The sequence below is a fragment of the Meriones unguiculatus genome, chromosome 16 (assembly GCF_030254825.1).
Source record: "Meriones unguiculatus strain TT.TT164.6M chromosome 16, Bangor_MerUng_6.1, whole genome shotgun sequence".
Lineage (NCBI taxonomy): Eukaryota > Metazoa > Chordata > Mammalia > Rodentia > Muridae > Meriones > Meriones unguiculatus.
In genome coordinates this window covers 57,026,965-57,048,447 of record NC_083363.1, presented here as the reverse complement: position 1 = coordinate 57,048,447, position 21,483 = coordinate 57,026,965, and the positions used below count along the sequence as shown (strand labels likewise).

Sequence of the window (21,483 nt, the reverse complement as noted above, 5' to 3'; positions counted from 1 at the left end):
TGGTGTCTGTGTCTCATACGTGCCAATGCAAGCTGTAATGACTGACTTTCTGCTTCCCAGTGAATCGTAGGCTTCAGGGTCCCAGCCTCGGCAGCTACAACCCAAGCCAAACTTCCTTTTCAGCTGCTGTAAGATTTGGTGAGTTAGGAGCTGAGAGACGGCGCAGAGGTTAAGAACGCTGCTCTTTCAGAAGAGCTAAGATCAACACCTGCATGGCTATCAGGCGGCTCACAACTGCCTGTAACTCCAGCTCCAGGGGATCCAACCCTCTGCAGACACCTGTATTCTTGCACACATACTACTGGACAGACAAGCAGAAGTACTCAGAATTAAAATAACATGACGGGAGTGGTGGCACACATCGTTAATTCCAGCACCTAGACCATGGATGGCTGTGAGTGTAAGGCCAGTTTAATCTACATACTAAGTTCCACGCTAGTCAGGGCTACAACAGTAAGACCCTGTCTCAAAAAATAAATGAAATAAAATTAAGTCTTAAAAGAAAAGGAATTGTGAGCTTCTTCTTCTGAAGAGACAGTAAATCTCTACTACCTATAGTCTCAAATATGTGGAATTCTTGCTGCTGACAACAGAAAAGGCTGACAATGTGTTACCATTTTCTTTTTATGTGGTCCCAAACTGGCTTCAAATTTAGAATCTTCTTGCTTCCACCACCTTGGGGCTGGGATTAGAGGCATGTGCCACCATGGCCAGTTCAAGGTGATTCACGTGTATGTGCCTGTGCGGATGTGTGAAGCCCAGAGGTTTACAGCAGGTCATCCTCTATCACCTCCACCTGATCTTTAGAGACAGGGCCTCTCAATAAATCCAGAGCTCACTGATTGGCTGGAAGGCTAGCCAGCAAGCTCTGGGGTCTGTCCTTTCTCCAAGGCCCCAGCTCTATTATTACAGATGTCTGTAGCCATGCCCAGCTTTCACGCAGATGCTGGGGATATGATCTCAGGTCTTCATGTTTACATTTAACTCTCTCTCCGGCCTCCTCAAGATGATTTCAAAATACAACAGAAGTCACAGAGAAACATCGCTTAAGGTTAATGATCATTTAATATTTTAACAAGTTCACTGATAAACATACCATATGCACATACAGGGAGAAAACAGGCTCTAGATACAACAGAATAATAGAAGCAATCACAAAGAAGATGGCCTTCGTTCTAAGCCTTTCACACTACATAAACTGGAAAGTAAAACGAAAGGTTACATGGGACCAACAGCAGATGTGGAAAATAAATCTAGATCATTCTGTCTCAACTGCAGGAACTTGCTACTCTCCAGAAGGCTACCATGGGCACCGACGATGACCTAAAATATGCAGAGTTGGGCCTTCTTGACAAGGGATGTCTAAGACATGAACCTCAGGCTTCCTCTGCCATGTGAAAAGTTCTTGAGTTAACTCAAAGAACCAGAAGAGCAACGAAATCAGCCAGGCACAGTGTCAGCAGCTAACCCCTTCCCGCCACGGGACATTGTTTAAAAGCATCCATGGAAGAGAAAAGCTCAACCCTGGACAAGTACTTCCCTCCAACCGCTACTCTCATGATTCACTGAGGGGCAAATGACATGAAGCAAAGGGTGGTGTCTACGAGGCCAGGGGTTGAGGAAACGATCAGGCTCAACTATGGCTGTCTGTTACGGCCAGCCCCACTGGGGTCAAGGGCTAGGCACAGCACACCACGGGACAGTACGAGCGAATTCTGTTTCAATAGTATTTCATGGCCATAACACAATACTGTGTGGCTTTAGGAATCCCAGTAACTAAGTTCAAAATTAACATCCCCGTGGAACACTAAAAACTGACTCTAAGGTTTTGTAAGTAAAGCACGGAGCTTTAAAAATGATAACATTGTGAGAAAAGGCCAGGCTTACAACACAGGATGTAAAATCAACATTACATTTATTAAAGTGACACTATAAACCATCAATACAGCATTGTCTCATAGCCCATCTTTCAGAGGTCACAGAGAAGCAAACTTCAGCTAGAAACGGGCAGTGCTATGCCAAGTCCTCAAGGAGAGGCTAGAAAAACACTGTGGGCACCACCACACCTACTTGGCAACTGTCTCACATGGAGGTCAGTTCAAGATTTGAACTGACCAAGAGAGAGTTGCCCAACAGTACAGCAAGGCTAAAAACGCATACACTGGGCTGGACACAGTCAGAATGTGTGCTTTCTGAGCACTCAGGAGAAGCAGGACTGTGCTAAGTAGAGGGCGGGGCTATGCTAAGTAAAGGGCGGGGATGCTAAGTAAAGGACGGGGCTTCCACTGTGCTGCCTTACCTTTGTGAAAAGGCAGTGTTTAACACATGCCAGTCACAAAGCTGTAATTAGGAGCTTTAACACATGAAAGAACATAAAATTTTAAACATGTGGAACATGAGTTTTCTAATATTGGAAACACTTTTTTTTTTTTTAATCAGAAAGCAGGACTGTGGGCCTCCCAGAGCATCAAACATGGGGACTATGTTTTAAGCATTTCTATCAATGAGCGGGTCAGGAATGAAAACAAGACTGGATCCCCACTGACATGAGGGATTAGAGCAAATCCCTGAGACTCTACCCAACCCCATTTCTCACTCAGAACCTGAGTCTCCCCCAGCTGGGGTTCATCCTCACTCTGGACAGCCACGGGGCCCTCCCTACCACTGCTCAGGAAGAGCCTCTCCGGGAGCTAAAGGGCATCCCTGTGCATTGTGGGCCCCAGAAGGCCAGAGGCAGAAACATTCTAAGGCTCTCCCCCGACCAGGAACATCCTAACTAAGGCTTCCCCTCACATACTTTCTTTACAAGTAGAAAAATAGGCTCTACACGGACTGAGCGGGCAATCAACACACCTGCAGCAGAAGCTGAACACACATCACCTGGCAGCTGCCAGCCTGCCCTCACCCTCGCCACACACTTCTTCATTCAGCAGGGCTTAAAGGGAAAGGCCCAAATTCTGAGGCTCAAATCGATTCCTAAGTTGAGACCCTTTCCAATCAAACAGAAGAATAACAAGAGAATGGAACCGGGCAGACTCCTGGAGCATAATTTTTAGAGGAACGGGATCTCCCTCTCCATCCTGAGCTGTCTGTCCTGCAGGTGGCTGGGAGCTCCAGGGCGTGGCTTTATGGGGTCCTCACACCTCAGCCCTGCAGAAGCTGCTGGCCCACAGCTCCTGAGGTAACATGCAGGCCAGGTCCAGAGTGAGATTTCACAGTTAAAGTAGGAGCTGTAATTCCTCACCGCAGTCACACACACCCTCATCCATCAGCATTATTACTATTATCATTATTATTGGCATAGCAGGGAAAATCATCCCTTAATTAAGAACTGCACCTAACTGAACATAAAATGCCCTTTGAAATGGGAGTGATTACATAAAGCCATCCAAGAGTCCCCTAAGAGAGACTTGGTGTAAGCCAGGACCCTGAAGAACTCAGGTTCTCACTCACAGCATATTTCAGTACCATGCAGGTCAACCACAATCATCGGATCGCCACCTTCAAAAGAACTATTTAAATTATTACGAAAGACACGTGTCACAAACAGAAATGCCCTGCAAATCAAATTATTGCACACAGGACTAAAAGAAGCTATGCAGAGAACAACTTGAAGGCTCTAGAAGACCCAAAACAGAGACCCCAGGGCCATGCCTGTGGCTGCCCCAGCAAGCATGCCCAGCGCCAGGTCACTGTCATTGTCTCGGTACCGTTCACGGATGATGACTTGATTGGCAGGCTGCTGTCCATAAACTCCTAGAAAAGAAGAGGAAAGGAGATCTTTTATGACGTAATTTGGAAGCCCAACGTTCATTGAAAAGATGCTGCCCTTGACATGGACACTGTAGCCACTCTCCCTGTGACCAGCTCTTTGCACTAGTTGGCCTTCGAGGTCCATAAGAAAAGCATTAACATGTGGTTCCAGGGAGCTCAACCCAACCTTTTCCAAGACCCACCACCCATAGGCTAGGGAAGACACTGTTGCAATTTATAAAAGATGGTGCATGAAGGCTGGAGACACGGGTTAGTGTTGAGAGCACTGGTTGCTCTTGCAGAGGACCCAGCACCCCATGGTACCTCCTAAGCCCTGTAACTCTAGCTCGAAGGAATCCAATGGCCTTTCCAGTCTCTGCCAGCACCAGGCATGCACTTGGCACATACAAATACAGCCAAAAACACACCCACACATATTAAATAAATACATCTAAAGAAAGATTTTTTTAAAAGATGATACATAAGGCCTGGAGTGGTGCTGTGTACCTTGCCAGTAATAGGAGGATATTTGTGAGTTCAAGGCCAGCCTGGTCTACCCAGTGAGTTTCAGGTCAGCTAGGGCTATCTAGTGAGAGCCCGTCTAAAAGGCAAGAGGAAGCGGATCATCCTTCAGAAAAACTTTTTTGGAGGAGTGTGGTGGCTTGGACGAGAATGGGCCCCGCAGGTTCACATGTTTTGATACTTGGTCCCCAGTTGGTTGAACTGCTTGGAAACAATTAGAAGGTGCTACCTTGTTGGAGGAGATGTGTCACCATGGTGGGACTTGAGATTTCAAGAGGCCACACCATTCCCAGTTCTCTCTCTCTCTCTCTCTCCTGCTCCAGGGCCATGCCTGTCTGTTCCCTCCTTGTCTGTCATGGATTCACCCTCTGAAACCATAAGCCCCAATAAACTGTTTCTTCTGTAAGCTTCTTCCTTGGTCACAGTGTGTCTCGTCACAATAGAAAAGCAACAAACAACATCATAGCCACTGGGGAGGATGCTTTCCGTTCCCTTCGGTTCTAGGGAAACAGGGGGAGTTTCTTACTCATAGGTTTCCAGGGTGTTGAGGCTGGGGGTCCATACAATGGACCTAGCCTTCCTGCCAGAAGCCAAGAGGCCATTTCCAAGGAACAGTGATAACTGAAGGCTGCCTTGGGGTTTGGAGGGAGGCAGGCCCTCAGTTGCCAGGGAGAAGAAAGCACTCAACAGTTTGGGGAGCTGCTAAGGGACCAGCCCGACTCCATCTTAAGATTAAAGGCCATTTTGTTACAGGGTCAAAATAAATTCAATCTTGTTTTCTGTAAAACTTGGATCTGAGCAGGTCTTGACCCAATTTCTGGAGTCTGACATGTTCCACAGCCTCTACCCTAACTTCTACCCCGATAAGACATTCTGCCAAATAATTTTGAGATGTTCAGCCAAGTTCCTATGTAACCAAAATTCCTCTGGAAATCCCCCAATCCTTTGAAATGCCTCACCCTACCAGTCCTGAAATTTTCCGGGCCATATAAACGCCACCTTCCCCTGTGTTTGAGGGTATTTCCTCAAATCCTGCTTTAGGGAAACAGTTCGGTCTGTCTGTCTGACAGAAAATAAAGCTTGCATAACATAACCAAAAGAATTTGGGTAATGGTCTTTACTGTCATTTGTTGGGGTAAGCACTGCAAGGTCACAACACAGCCTGCTTATCAGTGCTCTGCAGAGAGCAGCATGGTAGAGCCTGACCTATGGGACAGAGAGTGAGGGGGCAGCTGGAGGACCTGTAACCTTACAGACATGGCTCTTTACAGCTCACTGAGATATCATGTCCCTCCGCTTTCCAGGGCCAAACACCACAGCACTACAAAGATCAGAGCACCAAGAAAGCTACAGGGGCCTGCCTCGGGTTTCCATGGCAGCCCTCTGTGCCACACTGGCTGGATGACAGGCAAATGTGAAGAATGTGGGAGAAGTGGGGAAACGCCTGCTTAAAAATGCATCAGCAGGCAAGCACGGCAGCTCACACCTGTCATTTTAGCACTTGGAGGCCTATGACAACTGCACCAACTACTCACCATCTAGAATTTGTTTCCTGTGAAGTACAAAGTGGGAAGAAATATGACCAAAAACTGTTCTGTGTCACAACACTGCATTTCCTCAGTTGTGACAGGCAACTAAGGATGTCACCAGAAAGAAAACACCATGAGAAAAAATCACTCTCAACCCTTAAAATGGTATCTTACTCTTACTTTGGCGCTTTTTTTTTTTTTTTTTTTTTTTTTTTTTGGTGGCCGGGGGATTGGTTTAGTTTTTTTGTTTTGTTTAGTTTGTTTTTTTGTTGTTTGCAACAGTCACAGTTTGTATCCCACAATGTAGACCAGGATGCCTTGGAACTCACGATCCACCTGCTCTGCTCTGCCTCCTGAGTGCTCGGATTAAAGGTGAGAAGAACCACATTCAGCTTGTTTAAAAACCAATGGAGGTGAGTATAGAAAAGAGTGAGTGTCTTTATGTGCTCCCTACAGACAGTGGTTAGTGGTATTCCTTCCCCTCTCCCCTGGCTACACACTCCCCTCTGGGGGACTAACCCACACACCAGTGAAGCTCTAACATCAACACAGGTCTCTCCTGGGGAGTTCATTTCGGGGGAGGGGTGCTGTTCTGACTGTAACAGACTCTTGCAGTCATGCCCAAGCTATTAAGAGACTTCTCACTCCCAGCGTGAGCTGGGTACACCTTCCTCTCCATGCCCCCAGCCCCCCAAACAGAGTCACTTCTTCAACAGATACACACTAAAAGAGAAACCCACTGAGGCTATCTGGGAACTTCAACTGTCCCAACATCCAAGATGTCATCAAAGAGTACAAAGAACACGGTGTGTGTACACCTGGTACCGACACCAGAGGTGCCGAAATATACCATCTTCACATTCGTAATCTACAAACAAGAATGTCACACTCTTCAGACACTCTTAATGTCACTCTTAATTATGCAAGCTCCAAGAAATGCAGAAGAGCATCTGGGGGAAAACAAATCTTCTTGTCCAAAGTGCTAAACCGTGTCACAGGAACCCTAGTGTGCTGTAAGCTGCAGGGAGCTCCTCCTCCTCCCACTGTGCCACAGCCAGCCATCCTGGGCCTCCACTTCCTCTGCCCCGCCCCCACCTCTGCCTCCTCACCCATTTTCTTCTCTGCTTCTGCCTCCACTTCCTCCTCCCGCTCCTCCAACAGTACTAGCTGCTTCACTGCTCACATAACACAGTCCCATTAAAGCGCATCAGCCTGGACCATTAACGGAAGATAGACTCATGCGTGTAATTATTAAAGCTCCACTGAATGAGACACTAAAGATGCCAGCAGACTAACGGAGGGAGGAAGCAGCTTAAACCATTGGCAGACTCACCAGTTCCTGACTCTGACACATAGTGGGTCACCACAAAGCCTAATCACAAAGTGTTATCAATGAGCTAGAAAGGTCTTAATTGTTTCTGATAGAATGTTTCAAAGACTTCAGCATGGGCCTTTTATCCTCTGAGGTGCCTAGCCTAGGATTCTCTAAAGTCCACAGCAGCTTCACTGCGGGCCCTGGCTCCACCCTCACAATCCCATATACCCACAGCAGTAGCACTCACACCTCACTAGATTTTATACTTTGACTAGTCTAAAACTGTCATATTTAGTAACTAAAACACAAGACACACGATTGGGTTTGTGTTTCAGATAACAAATTACTTTTAAGTACAAGTAAGCCCCATTAAACAACAAATAATTATTTGGGGAGCTGCAGATAGACGCTAAGGGCTACTTTCCTTTGGGCTCTAAGGATCTTCTTGTCTGTACCTCTCCAGTGCTGGGAATACAGGTGCACCTCATCATGCCTGGCTTTTACAAGGATGCTGGAGACCAACCCGTCCTACCAGCTCCCAGCAACCAAGTTCCGCTGCAGACTTAGACTGTACCACCAGACTGCTCTATAAATTGCAGTTTGATCAACCTATTCCTTATCATATGCCTCTAGTGTTGAATGGCTGGAGAGATGGCTCAGCAGTGAAGAGCACTTGCTGCTCTTCCAGCGAACCCTAGTTCACTTCCCGGCACCCACAGTCAACTGGCAACCGTCTATATCTCCAGGCCCAGGCAACAAACACCCTATTCCAGCCCCTACAGACACCTGCACTCATGTGCACTTAACTACAGCGACTTACACATAATTAAAAACAAATCTTTTAAAAATGTTTCAATTGAATGATATACAGAACATGCAAGCAACCAAGTCCTATTAGGTTACACTTTAAAGAAAGATCACTAAGACATTTAAATAATCAAAAAACTGGGCTGGAGAGATGATTCGGTAGGGGACAGGCAGTTGTTGCGATTCTGACAACTCAGGTTCAATCTCTGGGACCTACACAGGGTTAGGAGAGAAATGACTCCTTTGAATTGTCCTCTGGCCTTCCCTCGTGAGCTGTGATGCACACGGCACCAACACACACATAGACACAACACAGGCACCCAAAATAAACACAACCATTCTAGCACCATAAAAATAAAAAAATATATAAAAAAAAGAAGACTATTAATGAAAAATGAGCAAAAATCAGAGGGACAGAGTGACTTGGGGTCTCCAATTGAAAGTGCGGCTCTTTAACTTCCAATCGGAAGGTAAGACTCCTCCTTGCCCGCACTGTATGCCAAGATCAGGGGCAGCAGGCCGCAAGAGTTACCTGCATACGGGTACTGGTACGGCACAGCATATGCCTGCCCATTGGCAGCATACACAACCTGGGTTCCCGCTGGGTACGCGCCACTATACGGACCATAGCCATAGACCTGGAAGAGAAGAATGTCCTGTGAGAAGTACAATTCTGGGGGGCTGGTGAGAGGGACTTGCCACCTAGCCTGAGGACATGCATTCTGTCCCTGTCCCAGAAACTCACATAGGGGAAGGAGGGAATGAGTCCTAAAAATTGTCCTCTGAGCAGGAGCAAAGGTGTGTGGGGATGGAGAGGGGTGACACACACAGGAGGTACTGGGGAACAGAAGGGGAGAGGGGAAATGATGTGATTATATTTTCACTTAAATACATGCATGCACGCGTGCAAACGTGCACACACGCATTCATACATAACATGCATGCATATATATACATTGTGCATGCATGCACAAATGAGTGTGCGAGAAACTCCACAGGCATGCTGTGGCAGATCCAAAACTGGATAATGGAAAAGCTGCTAACTCAGAAATCCCAAGAGTACAGACAGGGAAGGGGGCCCAGGAAAGTTTGCTCTCTCTGCCCCAAGAGCCAAAGAAAGGAAAGGACAGCCTAGCAAGAGAGAATATCTTTAGACAGTAACTCCTCCACTCTCTACACAAACACCTCAGAAACACCCAATTTCCCTCGCTAAAGGTCAGAGGTGGGAGCCCTAACCAGCATGCTCAGCTACAACTACAACAGCTACAAGGCTCCCATGAGCCCTTAGAGTACAGCCAGAAAGGGATGAGGGAGGAGCAGGCCACTTCATTCCTGCCAGATAAGGAGACACCTACTCTACCATGCAGCAGACCTCAGAACAAGCCACAAAGTCTACCACTGACAAGCAGAAGCCTTCTCTCCCCCCAGGAATCCATAAGGGCTGGGGGGAGAGTGAGCCCACTGGCTGGAAGCCTTGCGCCTGCCTGTGGAGAAGCCGAAGCAGGGCTCCTCACCATGCCCTCGTGGTGAGAGGTCCACGTGAGTAAACTAAAACTCCGTCTGAGTCTCGATGTGTTTAAAACGTCAAAGTTCTAATCAAAAGTCTTTTTTTTTTTTTTTTGTACAAACAGCCAGGAAGATATCAAACAGAATGACAACAGAAAAACAGCAACACTGAGACAGGAGAGATGTCAGTGCCAGGGCTGGGCACAACTCGGTGGACAGAGCTTGCTATGCATGGGAGCAAGCCCAGGTTCCATCCCAGCACCTGAGAGTGAAGACGCTAGGATTAGCTAGAGAGGACGTGTGTGCTGGTCTGCGGTGTACATGTGGGTAGGGTGTGCGCAATGTACCGTGGGTGCAATCAAATGTGTAGAAGTCATACATGCCTGGGCGTGCGATCAAAGGCCAGAGAGGAGACCGGGTCTCTCTCTCTCTCTCTCTCTCTCTCTCTCTCTCTCTCCCTGTGAGACAGGGTTCCTCACTGAAAAGATTTTTTTTCAACAGTCTATTAGTTAGCCAAGAATTCTCTATGTAGGCCAGGCCAGGTGGGCCTCAAACTCACAAAGATCTGCATGCTTCTACCTTCTGAGCACTGAGCACTCAGCTCTGGAAAGGACTATTTATTTATTTTTAGGTTTTTGAGACAAGGTTTCTATGTGCCCTGGCTATCCTGGAACTCACTCTGTAGACCAGGCTGGCCTCGAACTCATGGAGATTTGACTGCCTCTGCCTCCCAAGTGCTAGGACTAAAGGCATGCACCACCATGCCCAGCCCTCTGGAAAGGATTTAAAAGTAATTGTTATAAAAATCTTTCACTTAGTAATTATGAAATGAACATACTTAAATGAAAAAAAATTAAAGAAGAAAATATGTATAGAAAAAAAATCAGTATGATATATATTCACATTCTTATATATTAAAGCATAAAGAGTACAAATTTTAGAACTAGCCAGTGTGTAATCCCAGAACTTGGGAAGTGTGAGAAAATGATCAAGAGTTTACAGCACCAACATGGCGGCTCATAACTGTTCATAACTCCAGTTGCTGGTGATCTGATGCCCTCTTCTGGCTTCTGTGGGCACTGCATGCTCATAGATTCCTACAGACAGAACACTCATACACACAAAATGAAATCTTTTAAACATTTATAGCTATATACAACCACTTGAAAATAATGAAATACTTATAAGTCTAACAAACATGTATTAAATTATTAAACTGAAAGCTGGAAAATGCTGACCAAGAACAAAACAAACAACAAAACTAAAGAAACCCAAGAATAAACGTGAAGAAGCAAACAGAAAAGAGCACAAAGCTCAGGGTAGCAAACGATAGTGATGTCTAAACACGATCCACTGGCTTACAGGAGCTTTTGTCAAAAATCTTGCAAGATTTTGCAGTGAACATAGATTCGGGGCTGGCCAGATGGCTCATAGGATAAAGGTGCTCGCTTCTAAGCCTGGTGACCAAAGTTTAATCCCCAGGACCCACACGGTAGAATAGGAGAACCAACTTCTACAGGTTGTCCACTGACCTATCCCTGTGCCTGTGTGTTGTGGCATGTTGGTACACACACATACACGCTAAATGGAATATAGTCTTTAATTAATAAATAAATATATAAGCAGTGTGTGAGATAGCTCAGTGGTAAAGAGCTAGCTAGTGGTAAAGTGCCTAGCATGTGTGAGGCCTTGAGTTCAATCTCTACCATCGTAAAAATATACTAGGTGGGTTTTTTTTGTTGTTGTTTATTTTGTTTTGAGGTGTTTTGTTTTTTGTTTTTGTTTTTGTTTTTTTTTTGGTGGGGGAGGGACAGAATCTCTAAATTAAACTGGCTCCTATGTAGCCAAGAATGATGCTGATAGCCTGACTGTCCTGCCTTTGCCTCCCAAGCACTGAGATGCCAGGTGTGTGTTGCCTGCCAGTTTATACAACCTGGACCTCAGGTTGCTAGGCAAACACTCCATGAACTGAGCTACGTCTCCAGCCCCGTCCAGCCCCGAGAGCAGCTTTATTTCATCGAAGTGAAGAGTATAAAAGAACAAGGGAAGATTCAGAGTGGATTTCTAATTTCCCTGACACTGACTCAAGATTAACAACAAATCTACAACCAAACCCAGAAGAGACCAACAGAGGAAAAAGCAGCAGAGAGTCCCGGCTTCCCCACTTGCAGGCTCTCTGCTCAGATCTACTCCCTACCTCAGGGGTGGGTGTAGCATAGGCGGCGTAGGGGGGTGGCGAGGCGGCCACGGCAGTCTCTTCAGACAGGATTGCTGAGCCTACGTAAGCCTGCGGGAGACGAGAGAGTACATTTACTCATCCAGGAAAGCTCAAAAGGTGTCAGCACTCTGAGCAGGAAGGGCTTTTGCTGCTGGTCCAAGGGTAGCCTCCAGCCTCCTGAAGGTGGGGTGCCCGAGGCCTCTGCTGCCAAGGCCTCTTCGACCGAGGGGCACCACTCTCCTTAGTTCACTTGGTCAGTCAGAGTGCACCACGAGCACTCTACTGCAGTTCAAAACACACCCCGGTGAAAAGGAAAAAAAAACAGTAGCTCTTTAAAAAAAAAAATGCACACGCAGAACCGCACTGGGATTTTGCTTATTATATGGATCATTGATGCTATTTCACAGGCAGGGCCTGTTGGTCACAGAAAGGCAACTCAAGTGTGGCATGAGCTGAGAGGGAAAGTCTCTCTGGCTAAACAAAAGCCACCAACACTTAGCTTTTTGACTTGATTTTCCCACCTGCACGAAATTCTTTTGTAAGCCTCTTCTGCTTTTCTCTTTTCTTCCTTAAGAAGATATTGGAAAAATGGGGCCCCAGCTAAGAATGAAAAATGCTGAGCACAGAGGGCTTGGGCACAAGCCGGACTGCCAGGGTTACAACAGAGCTATGGTTTCTGTATCTCCTGGAGTCAGAGATACTATCAGGGACAAGGACAGGGACAAGAAGGTTTTGTTTTTCTGAGGCTGAGATCTTATGGATAAAGTGAGCACCATGGTTCTGTTTAAAGCTTTACTTTAAAATACAGGGGAATTCAAGGTGAGGCAAACCTGGAGAAAGGTGAACAAGAGTGGTGAGACTGGAGCCGCCATGCCTGGCTGAAGAGGGGGCTGCCTTAGTTACTCCTCGCTACGACAAGACAACGGAACAAGATGACGTAGAGAAAGCAACTCAGAGGGGAAAGAGTTTGTTCTGGTTCACAGTCCTCAGAGGATACAAGTGCATCACAGTGGGAAAGGCATGGCTGCAGCCAGGGAGGGCATGGTGAAAGAGCAGGAGGCAGCTGGTCATGTTGCCTACAGAATCGTGACTGAATAGGGAATCAAGACAGGCTCAAGGCCCGCCCCAGTGATCCCTGTTGACCCCTCTGCTCTAGTGAGGTGCTACCTGAGGATCCCATAACTTCCCCACACTGCTTCACCAATGGGAAGCAAGCGAGTCTCATCTGGCATGATCACTGCCAGTGAGAGGCGCCCTGCCCTGCTTTGCTCACAGAGCAGCCCATGGACAGGAGATGCCGCTCTCTCTACCATTTCCCTCTCCCCACCCCCTGTTCTCCAGTTTGCTGCACAGACCCAGGATGTGCAAACAGGACTTGGAAGGACCACGGGCAACTTACTGTGTTTGTTCTCGAATCCTGCAGTGTAAACTTCCATGCCCTGGAGAAAATGAAAAACAGGTTGCTCTCTGAGGTAAATCCAGCATTCCAGTGATTCTTAAACCCAGGCAGGCATCAACATCCCTGGAAAGGCTTGCTTAAAAAGAGACACATGCCCTGTAAGCCCAGCACTTGGGGGGCTTAAACAGGAGGACTACCATGAGCTGGAGGCCAGCCGTTGCCAAAGACTAACATCCTGTCTCATACCACTCCACCCATATCAAAATAAAAGGAAAGGAAACTTCAGGCCACAACCCACCAAATCACCTCTTGTTCCAGACATGAACTAAGAAAACATGTATACGTAAGGAGCAGATTTACAGTTTATACAATTTAAAACATTATACACAGTTTAGTATTTTCTTCTCTTTAATAACATGAAATGTAGCAGATCAGTGGCAGTGCCTGCCTTTAATCCCAGCACTCAGAAAGCAAGAGGCAGGACAAGTATCTAAGTTTGAGGCCAGCCTGGTCTACAGAGCGAGATCCAGGACAGCCCAGGACTGTTCCACAGAGAAACCCCGTCTTGAAAAAGAAAAGTAAACCATGCTGTAAATTGTCCCATCAAAAGCCAACACTGGCTGAAACCTACTATGTATTTCAGGCTGACCCCAAACACAACATCTTCCCACCCAGCCTACTGAGTATGGGGATTCAGATGCATGCCAACACACTCAGAGCCTGCCTCATTTTTAATGGCTCTACCCTGTTCCATGATCTGACGAGATTTTGATTGCCGGCTATCTTAGCCAGGGTTGCTATGCTGTGCTATAACACCATGACCAAAAGCAACCTGGGGAGGAAAGGGTTTATTTCACTTACACTTCCACAGAATAGTTCATTATCAAAAGCAGGTAGGGCAGGAACCTGGAGGCAGGAGCTGATGCAGAGACCGTGGCGGGGGGCTGCTTACTGGCTTGCTTCCCATGACTTGCTCAGCTTGCTTTCTTATGGAACCCAGAACTAACAGCCCAGGGTGACCCCACCCAAAATGGGCTTGGACCTTCCACATCAATCACTAATCAAGAAAATTGCCCACAACCCTGCCTGCAGCCTGATATTACAGAGGCATTTTCTCAGCTATGGCTCTCTCCTCTCCAGTGTCTAATTTGTATTAAACTGCAGCAAAACCAAGCAGCAAACCAGCAACATTTTTACCCTTGGAAAGAATGTTCCATGTTACCTCTGTGCCCCTTTTTCTGTCTTTGCACTCCTGACCTTCCCACCTCTACCTCCCAAATGCTGGGGTGACAGGACGGCCCAAACATGGCCTGCTTCCCCTGTACACCTCTTTATGATGGTTCCTAATTAGAGCGCTCAGCCAAAGATTGCATCCGTCTCAATTAGTAGATACATAAATAAACACTTTCCCTTTCACTCACCTGATGGAGGAGACAACCCAGATTTGTTTCCCCATCTTTCCTCAGAGATCTCTGTTATAGACTGAATTATGGGCCTTCAAAACACACACTGAAGTTACGGTCCTCAGTACACTTAAGTGTGACTCACCAAGAAATAAGGTTCTTACACAGGAAGTCAAATGAAAATGGGGTCAAACTGTAAGGTTCTCAGTCCAACAGGCCTGGTGTGGGCACAGATCCAAAGGGAGAAGGCCATGGGACAACAGAGTGGAGGCTGGCCTGGTGTGGCTGCAAGCGATGCTGGCAGACCCAGGGGCCGCCAGTATCTTACTTCTGACCACCAGGGCCCTGAGACTTCATCTCGGCTTCAGTTACCCAGTTTGTGGTTCCAGAAGAGCCTTAGAAACCGGGTTTTCTATTCTGTTTTTTGTCGTCTTTCTGACATCTCATTTAGGTATGTTTTCTGTTTAACAGAATTAAACAGTTAGACCTTGAATTTTCTGTCCAATTTCAGACCTCAGTCTTTCTTTTCCTTCAGTACTTTTTATTATAATTGTGTGTGGTTTACGTGTGTGTGCTCGCGTGTGCGCGCGCGCGCGTGTGTGTGTGTGTGTGTGTGTGTGTGTGTGTGTGTGTGTGTGCGTGTGTGTGTGCCACAGCATGTGTGTGGAGGTCAGAGGACAGCTTTTAGGAGGCATTCTCTCCTTGTATCTTGCGCACTGGAACAGAGTATTAAAGGCGAGCTGTTGAGAGTGAATAAACTTCCGATACTTTACTACAGGAGCACTGAACAACCAACAGGCATTATTTAACCTATCTGTGCCCCAAGTTTTGATGCGTGGACCGATATCCACATTGTCAGACACAGTAAGGCTTAAACAGCATTTTTAAAGCAGTTAGCCAAACGCCTAGAGGAAAGTCAGTGTTTGGTTTACGTCAACTCAGAGTGTTAAATGGCAATGTGGCTCCATTTTATAAAAGGAGCAAATTAATCTGACACTCAGTGACTTCTCGTCCGTCTGGAGAGAAGTCATATTTTTACCAGGATACACAATTCAGGGTTCACTGATGACTCAGAGATTGAATAGCGCTCTTGCAGAGGACAGGAGTTTGATTGACAGCAACATATCACTTAGATCACCACCATTTGTAACTCTAGTTCCAGGGGATTTTGACACCATCTTCTGGCCTCTGAATGCACCAGCACATGTGTGACTGTACGCACATTTTAATAAAAATTAAGTGATAAGTTAAAAATAAGTTCTGAGTTTATTCAGCTATAGTGGCACATGCCTTTAATAGGGAAACAGAGGTAAATGCAACTCTGTTCAGTTTGAAGTCTACATATTGAGTTCCAGGCCAGCCTGGAACTAGTGACTCTCACTCTCTCTCTCTCTCTCTCTCTCTCTCTCTCTCTCTCTCTTAGTTTCAGAGGTTTAGTCCATTATCATAATGGCATGGGAGCATGGCAGATGCCCACAGGCACTGGGGAGTAGCTGAGGGCTCCATTCTGGTGCCACTCCCTGAGGTCAAAGCATTCAAACAGATGAGCTTATGGGGGGTCATTCTTATTCAAACCACACTGCTTGAGCAGAAGGGAAGAAAATTAGAATTAAGGGGGTCAGGGAGATGGCTCAGTGGGTAAAAGCATTGCCCATGAAAGGATAAAGACCTGAGTTTGAATCCCCAGAACTCATTAAAAAAAAAAAATCATATGTGTAGCACTAAGATATATAAACTAGCACTCCTAGTGATGAATGGTGGAGACTGGAGAATTTCTGGGAGCTTATGGGAAAACACAGTAAAAACTCAGCAAGAGCCTGTCTAAAGACAAGGTGAAGATAAGTACCAATACTGATATTATCTTCTGACCTCCATCCTTGCTTTTACACATACACATACACACACACACACAAGAAAGAAAGAAATTAAATCCAAGAAAAACCCACTGTATTTCTCCACTACAAATTTCATCCTGGAGGGAAACTCCACTCCCACTTCTTCCCTTCCTAACAAGGGTAAATTAGAGCAGAAAACACTTTGTCAACTAAGCACACTCACAGGCAATCGTCGGTGCTCTCTGCACAGAGACTGATGGTTCTCCCGTCTCGGCAGACGATCTGCAGCAGACAGTCTTTGGCCTTCCCATCTGGAGGCTGGATGTCTAGGAGAGACAAGGGGAATGAAGGACAAACCCAGAGCTTGGTTTTCTGTTTGTTTGTTTCATCTTTCCTCCTAACACATCCTTAGACCTAACAGACCAGAGATGTGAAGATCAAGACAGTACGTGGGAAATCAGCTGGAGCCTGACTACAAAGCAAAAGGGAATCAAGCCAACTGGCTGCCGAGGAAGACGCCGCCTGCTCCCTGTAAAGTGAGCATAACGAAAGGATGACTGACCGCAGACCCCAGCATCCGATGTTCTGCATCACGGTTTCAAGGAGCCAAACAGACTACCACACATGTCCCATGTCTGAATCAGAAAAACAGCCTGACCTAAGAGGGGTCTCACCTTTCTGGGGGTTGGTAGCAGTCTGGTCCCTTCTCCCCAGATGAAGCGGTGCAGGCTGGGCCTAACTCCAGTGAAAAAAATCTATGTATCGTGATTTTCAGGATATGAGTGCCCAAGCCTCACTGTGCCAGGACAGAGACCAGTCTGATATTGGCAGAAGACTCATTAAGGGAGGGAGGCATGGCTTACCCCGACATTCATGCCCCACGCGAATATTGATGCAGTCCACTGGCATGTGGACCTTATCCTCTATACTCTGCCGGGTCTGGTCATCATAATAGATCAGGTGACCATCTGACCACAGGTCAAACCAATTCTTCTTCCAGCGCTTCAAAATAGTACCTGGCAGAGAAGAGGCAACGTTGGCTTTGGGTTAAAACAAGAAAGGCTTTCTCCAGTGCACAGCAGGCACGGAAGAAATTGTCTACCCAAACAGAATTGATGGAAGCAATCTACCAAACCGGAAGTGCAAACAGACACGGCCTGGCTACTTTAAGAGTGCAGGCACTGGCAGGCTGCCAACCAAAGCACAAGCTGAGAAATAAACAAGAAAAGGTCGACTGAAAGATAAAACTGTAGCCCCTCAAGGGAGCGTCAGGGAAGAGGGGGCAGAACGCTCATAAATGCCAAACGGTAGAAAAGAGACCTGCAAAACATTGCCATCTGGATACAACACGGCCACTGCACTCATGAGCACAGCAGCTGTGCACACCTGCACAAGGTCCACACAAGTTCAGGCCTTTCAGTATTCCATCATGGGTGGGAAAAACATGTAAGAATGAAAGTGACAATAATAACTTTTTTAAAAGCTCACCTTCCAAGAGCATGACAATGCCTAAGGAGAGAGCTGAAGGACTGGCAAAGGACTTGTCCTCAGGTCCGAACAACGTGCCCAGGTCCCCTGTTGACAGGAGGCTGGGAGCACAAAACTCAAGAGGTCTGGGGCTACCCTCTGAGACAGCAGGCAAAGGCAGCATTACTCACTCTAGGCTAAGGCTCCCCATAGGCCTGGGGCACACGGCACAGCTCCAGGTGTGGAGCGGGTAAGTGGCTCTCCCCGCTTGCCAGCACATTAGAGTGGCAGCCTAGGGGATGGTCCACAGCAGCCAGGTCTAAGAGACGGGACCTCAAGCCCAAAGAGCTGAGTTTCCTCTGGAGACAAAGGTTGGCTTTGCTAAACTGGTGCATTCACTGAGGTCAGTCCCCCTACTGGTCCTCCTCAGGCCCCAGACGGGACAGGTCATTCCCCACACTGAGGCCAGTGACAGAGAAGCCAAGTGTGGTCAGACTTAGCATCCTCAACCCAACCCTTAAGAGCAGAACACACGACTGAGGAAAGGGAAAGGAGCAGGGACCCCCATGCTTCCCAGTTCCATGTTTTCCATGAACTCCATGTTTTCACAAAGACAGTTCACAGAGCTCTAAAAATTCTGGAGGAAATGTACGGCCACAGCATTAACCAGAAGGGGCTGTTTGCAAACGTGATCTGTCTCAGCAGACTCAAGTGTCTCTACTCACTCTGTCGAAGCAGCCATCCGCTCTTCACAAATGCCATCTCTTCAGCTGTGGGAGAGAGCAGACCAGGTGGGAATCAGGAGTCTGGAGGAGACTGGAGGAGACCACTCATCAGGCTCTCTTCACTCCCGCCCCCTTCCAGGTGAGCTGAGGAACAACCCCATGTGACCTCACACTAATTGACATTTATCAAATGCCTCCTCCATGGGTCTACACCGCCCATCCTTCCTCCCACCTCCTGTATCCCAGTAGGCACGGGGCAGCCTCAGGAACACTGACACCTGACTCTGGTAAGGACACGGGGCTTCTGACAACACGCCCAGTGCTGTCAGTCTAGAGACTGTCCAGCTGTGATAGCCTGACTCTGACACATTCTACAGGCTACTGTGTCTGGTCAGGCCTCGCTCCTGTCAGCTGACTGAGTGGCTAGATCAAGGCAGAAAGCCTTGGGTCTTCAAGAAAAGCACTGACATATTTAATTCCATAAGAATAAAGAACTTGGGTACCACAGAGATGGCTCAGCACTTCCTGCTCTTGCAGACCATCCAGGTTTCGTTCCCAGCACCGATATGACAACTCACAACCACCCGTAACTCCAGCTTTGGGGGATCTGACCCCCACCTCACCCCACCCCACCTTCTCTCCTCCACAGGCATTGTGTGCACAGGGTACGTTTAAAATACACACAGGCAAAATACCCATACACAGAAAATGGAAATAAAAAACAAAGATTGCCGGGGGCCAGTGAGGTTGCCGGATGAATAAAGGAGCCTGCCACTAAGCCAGGCCCACGTGACGGAGGGAAACCATGGGTCCCTTGTCTGCTGACCTCCGTATGTGCACTGGAGCACAAATGTGTCCCTCCATAGTAACAATAAACAGAATTCTAAAAATACAGGACTTCTGTATGGAGGGTGGGCATCAAAAGACTGAGGACAAGTTAGGAAAATCATTACAGATAGCAACAATGTCTTCACTTCTTTACTTACTGGGCTCAAACACAGAAAAGGAAAAACAATTTTGATCTCTCTCTCTATCTCTCTCTCTCTCACACACACCCACACACACACACACACAACCAATAAAACAAACAAATGTGAATAAACCTGTAAGATACCCAGTTTGATGGCTCAGTAGGTAAAGGAGACAGGCACAAAGCCTGAAGCCATGAGTATAATCCCTGAGACTATTGGAAAGAGAGAACCAACTCCCTGCGGTTGTATTCTGACCTTGGCATGCATGTCATGTCATGTGTGTGCACACACACAACAGATAGATAGATAGATAGATAGATAGATAGATAGATAGATAGATAGATAGATGTAAATTATAAATTAAATTAAATATAAATTTAAAGATACCCATTTCTATTTTCAACTCAAAGGCGGGGTTAACAATTGGCCAAACTCTCTTGCCTAAGCAGGAGGCGGCACTTTATCCTGGCAGGATAAAGATATTTCTAAAAGACACCCACTCCCTCCCTTTGGCTATCAGACTGTGGCACAGGACACCATGGGGAACTTCGATGTTCCCAGGAATCTCATTCTGGAAGGGAAAGGCTGAAACCTGGTGCAGCCAGAAGGGGAACGAGTCTCCTGGAAAGAGGATCCCCACAGTGTGACAACTTGGCAGCCCACCTTGCAGGAGAGACCGGCTCAGAACCAGGTGGGACTGCCCCTTAACCAGACCTGGAAAGCTATTATGTCCAGCCCTCTTCTTAAACCTAAACCTCATGTCAGGGCCCAAAAAGACAGACTGGGTCAGGGACTATTCCTGGATCTCTTCATCTCTCTTTTTCCATGTGGGCACACAATCACAAACTGAATCCAGAAAGCCAAGACTGTGAACAGAGAAATACCTGCTGTTGCCGGCAGCCATCTTGTGATCATGGTGTGGGGTGGGGGTTGGGGGGCAGCCCAAAGGCAGCTGACCCTGTAGACAGCTGCTCTCATGGACTGGGCTAATCCTGAGCCCCATCTGTGATGACTAATCCTGATGGTCAGTCAGCTTTGAGGGGATCTAGAATCCCCTGGCTGAAAACCTCAGGCCCTGTCTGAGTTTGTAGATTAGGTTATCTGAAGTGGGACAACCCGCCCTACACCCTATGTGTGGGCAGCGCTGTCCCCCTTGCCGGGTCCTAGAAGGAATGAAGAGAAAGTGAGGCAAACACCATCATTTACCAATCTGCTCCTGAGAGGGTCAACAAGACCACTGCTTCATACTCCTGCTGCTCAGCCTCCCCATAGTGACTGGGAGCCAAAACAAGCCTTTCCTCCCCTCTCTTAAGCTGACTCTTGGCAGGTATCTGGTTCATAGCAAGAAAAGTAACCAATATGTCACCCTAATCCAGGGCTAGGCAAAAGCAGAGGTTTGCATTTTGTTTTCCTAAAGATTTATTTAAATTTTTTTACATGTATGAGTGCTCTATCTGCATGTACACTGGCAAGCCAGAAGAGGGCATCAGATCTCAGTATAGATGGTTGTAAGCCACCATGTGGTTGCTGGGAATCAAACTCAGGACCTCTGGAAGAGCAGATAGTGCTCTTAACCATTGAGCCATCTCTCTAGCCCCAGAGGTTTGCATTTTAAACTGGATTGGATCAGGACCCCAACAACTAACAGTATGAAACATTCCCCTGATACAGTTACCAACAACTACTGAATGAAGTTGGTAACTAGTCTCATACACTGGATGTGTGTGTGCCTATCACCTAGACACTAAAGACAAAGATTAATGTGTTTGTTTCATTTACCTTCTAAGCATGTATTCATGCTAAGAACCACTCACTGAGTAGAATCCAGATTCAAAGCAGAATGAGGCAGAAACTCACACATCTAAAGACATATGAACATGTCTGATATATGCAATACCCTTAAGAGTGTCATAGAAAAGGAAACTAGGATCTCTGGCTGTAGAAACGGCTCACCAGGACTTGCCATGTAAGCTTCCTGTATAACCCAGGAACCCACACAGCGAGCTGGGCGCTCCCACATCATTCATTAATCC

General features: G+C 46.9%; 1 protein-coding gene across 2 annotated transcripts in view; it reads right to left on the bottom strand.

Annotated features, from left to right (window-relative positions):
* Window positions 1-1,046: 1,046 nt before the first annotated feature.
* Window positions 1,047-21,483, bottom strand: part of Plekhb2 (pleckstrin homology domain containing B2) — a 34,173-nt gene continuing 13,736 nt past the window's right edge. For both annotated transcript variants that reach the window (XM_060369850.1, XM_021644428.2), the window contains exons 2-8: window positions 18,480-18,524; window positions 17,151-17,303; window positions 16,511-16,613; window positions 13,050-13,089; window positions 11,630-11,719; window positions 8,459-8,564; window positions 1,047-3,756 (exon numbers count right to left, since the gene is read on the bottom strand). In XM_060369850.1, the coding sequence (XP_060225833.1) occupies window positions 3,620-3,756; window positions 8,459-8,564; window positions 11,630-11,719; window positions 13,050-13,089; window positions 16,511-16,613; window positions 17,151-17,303; window positions 18,480-18,516 (666 nt within the window). In that variant the 5' untranslated portion in view covers window positions 18,517-18,524 and the 3' untranslated portion in view covers window positions 1,047-3,619. The remainder of the gene's footprint in view (window positions 3,757-8,458; window positions 8,565-11,629; window positions 11,720-13,049; window positions 13,090-16,510; window positions 16,614-17,150; window positions 17,304-18,479; window positions 18,525-21,483) is intronic.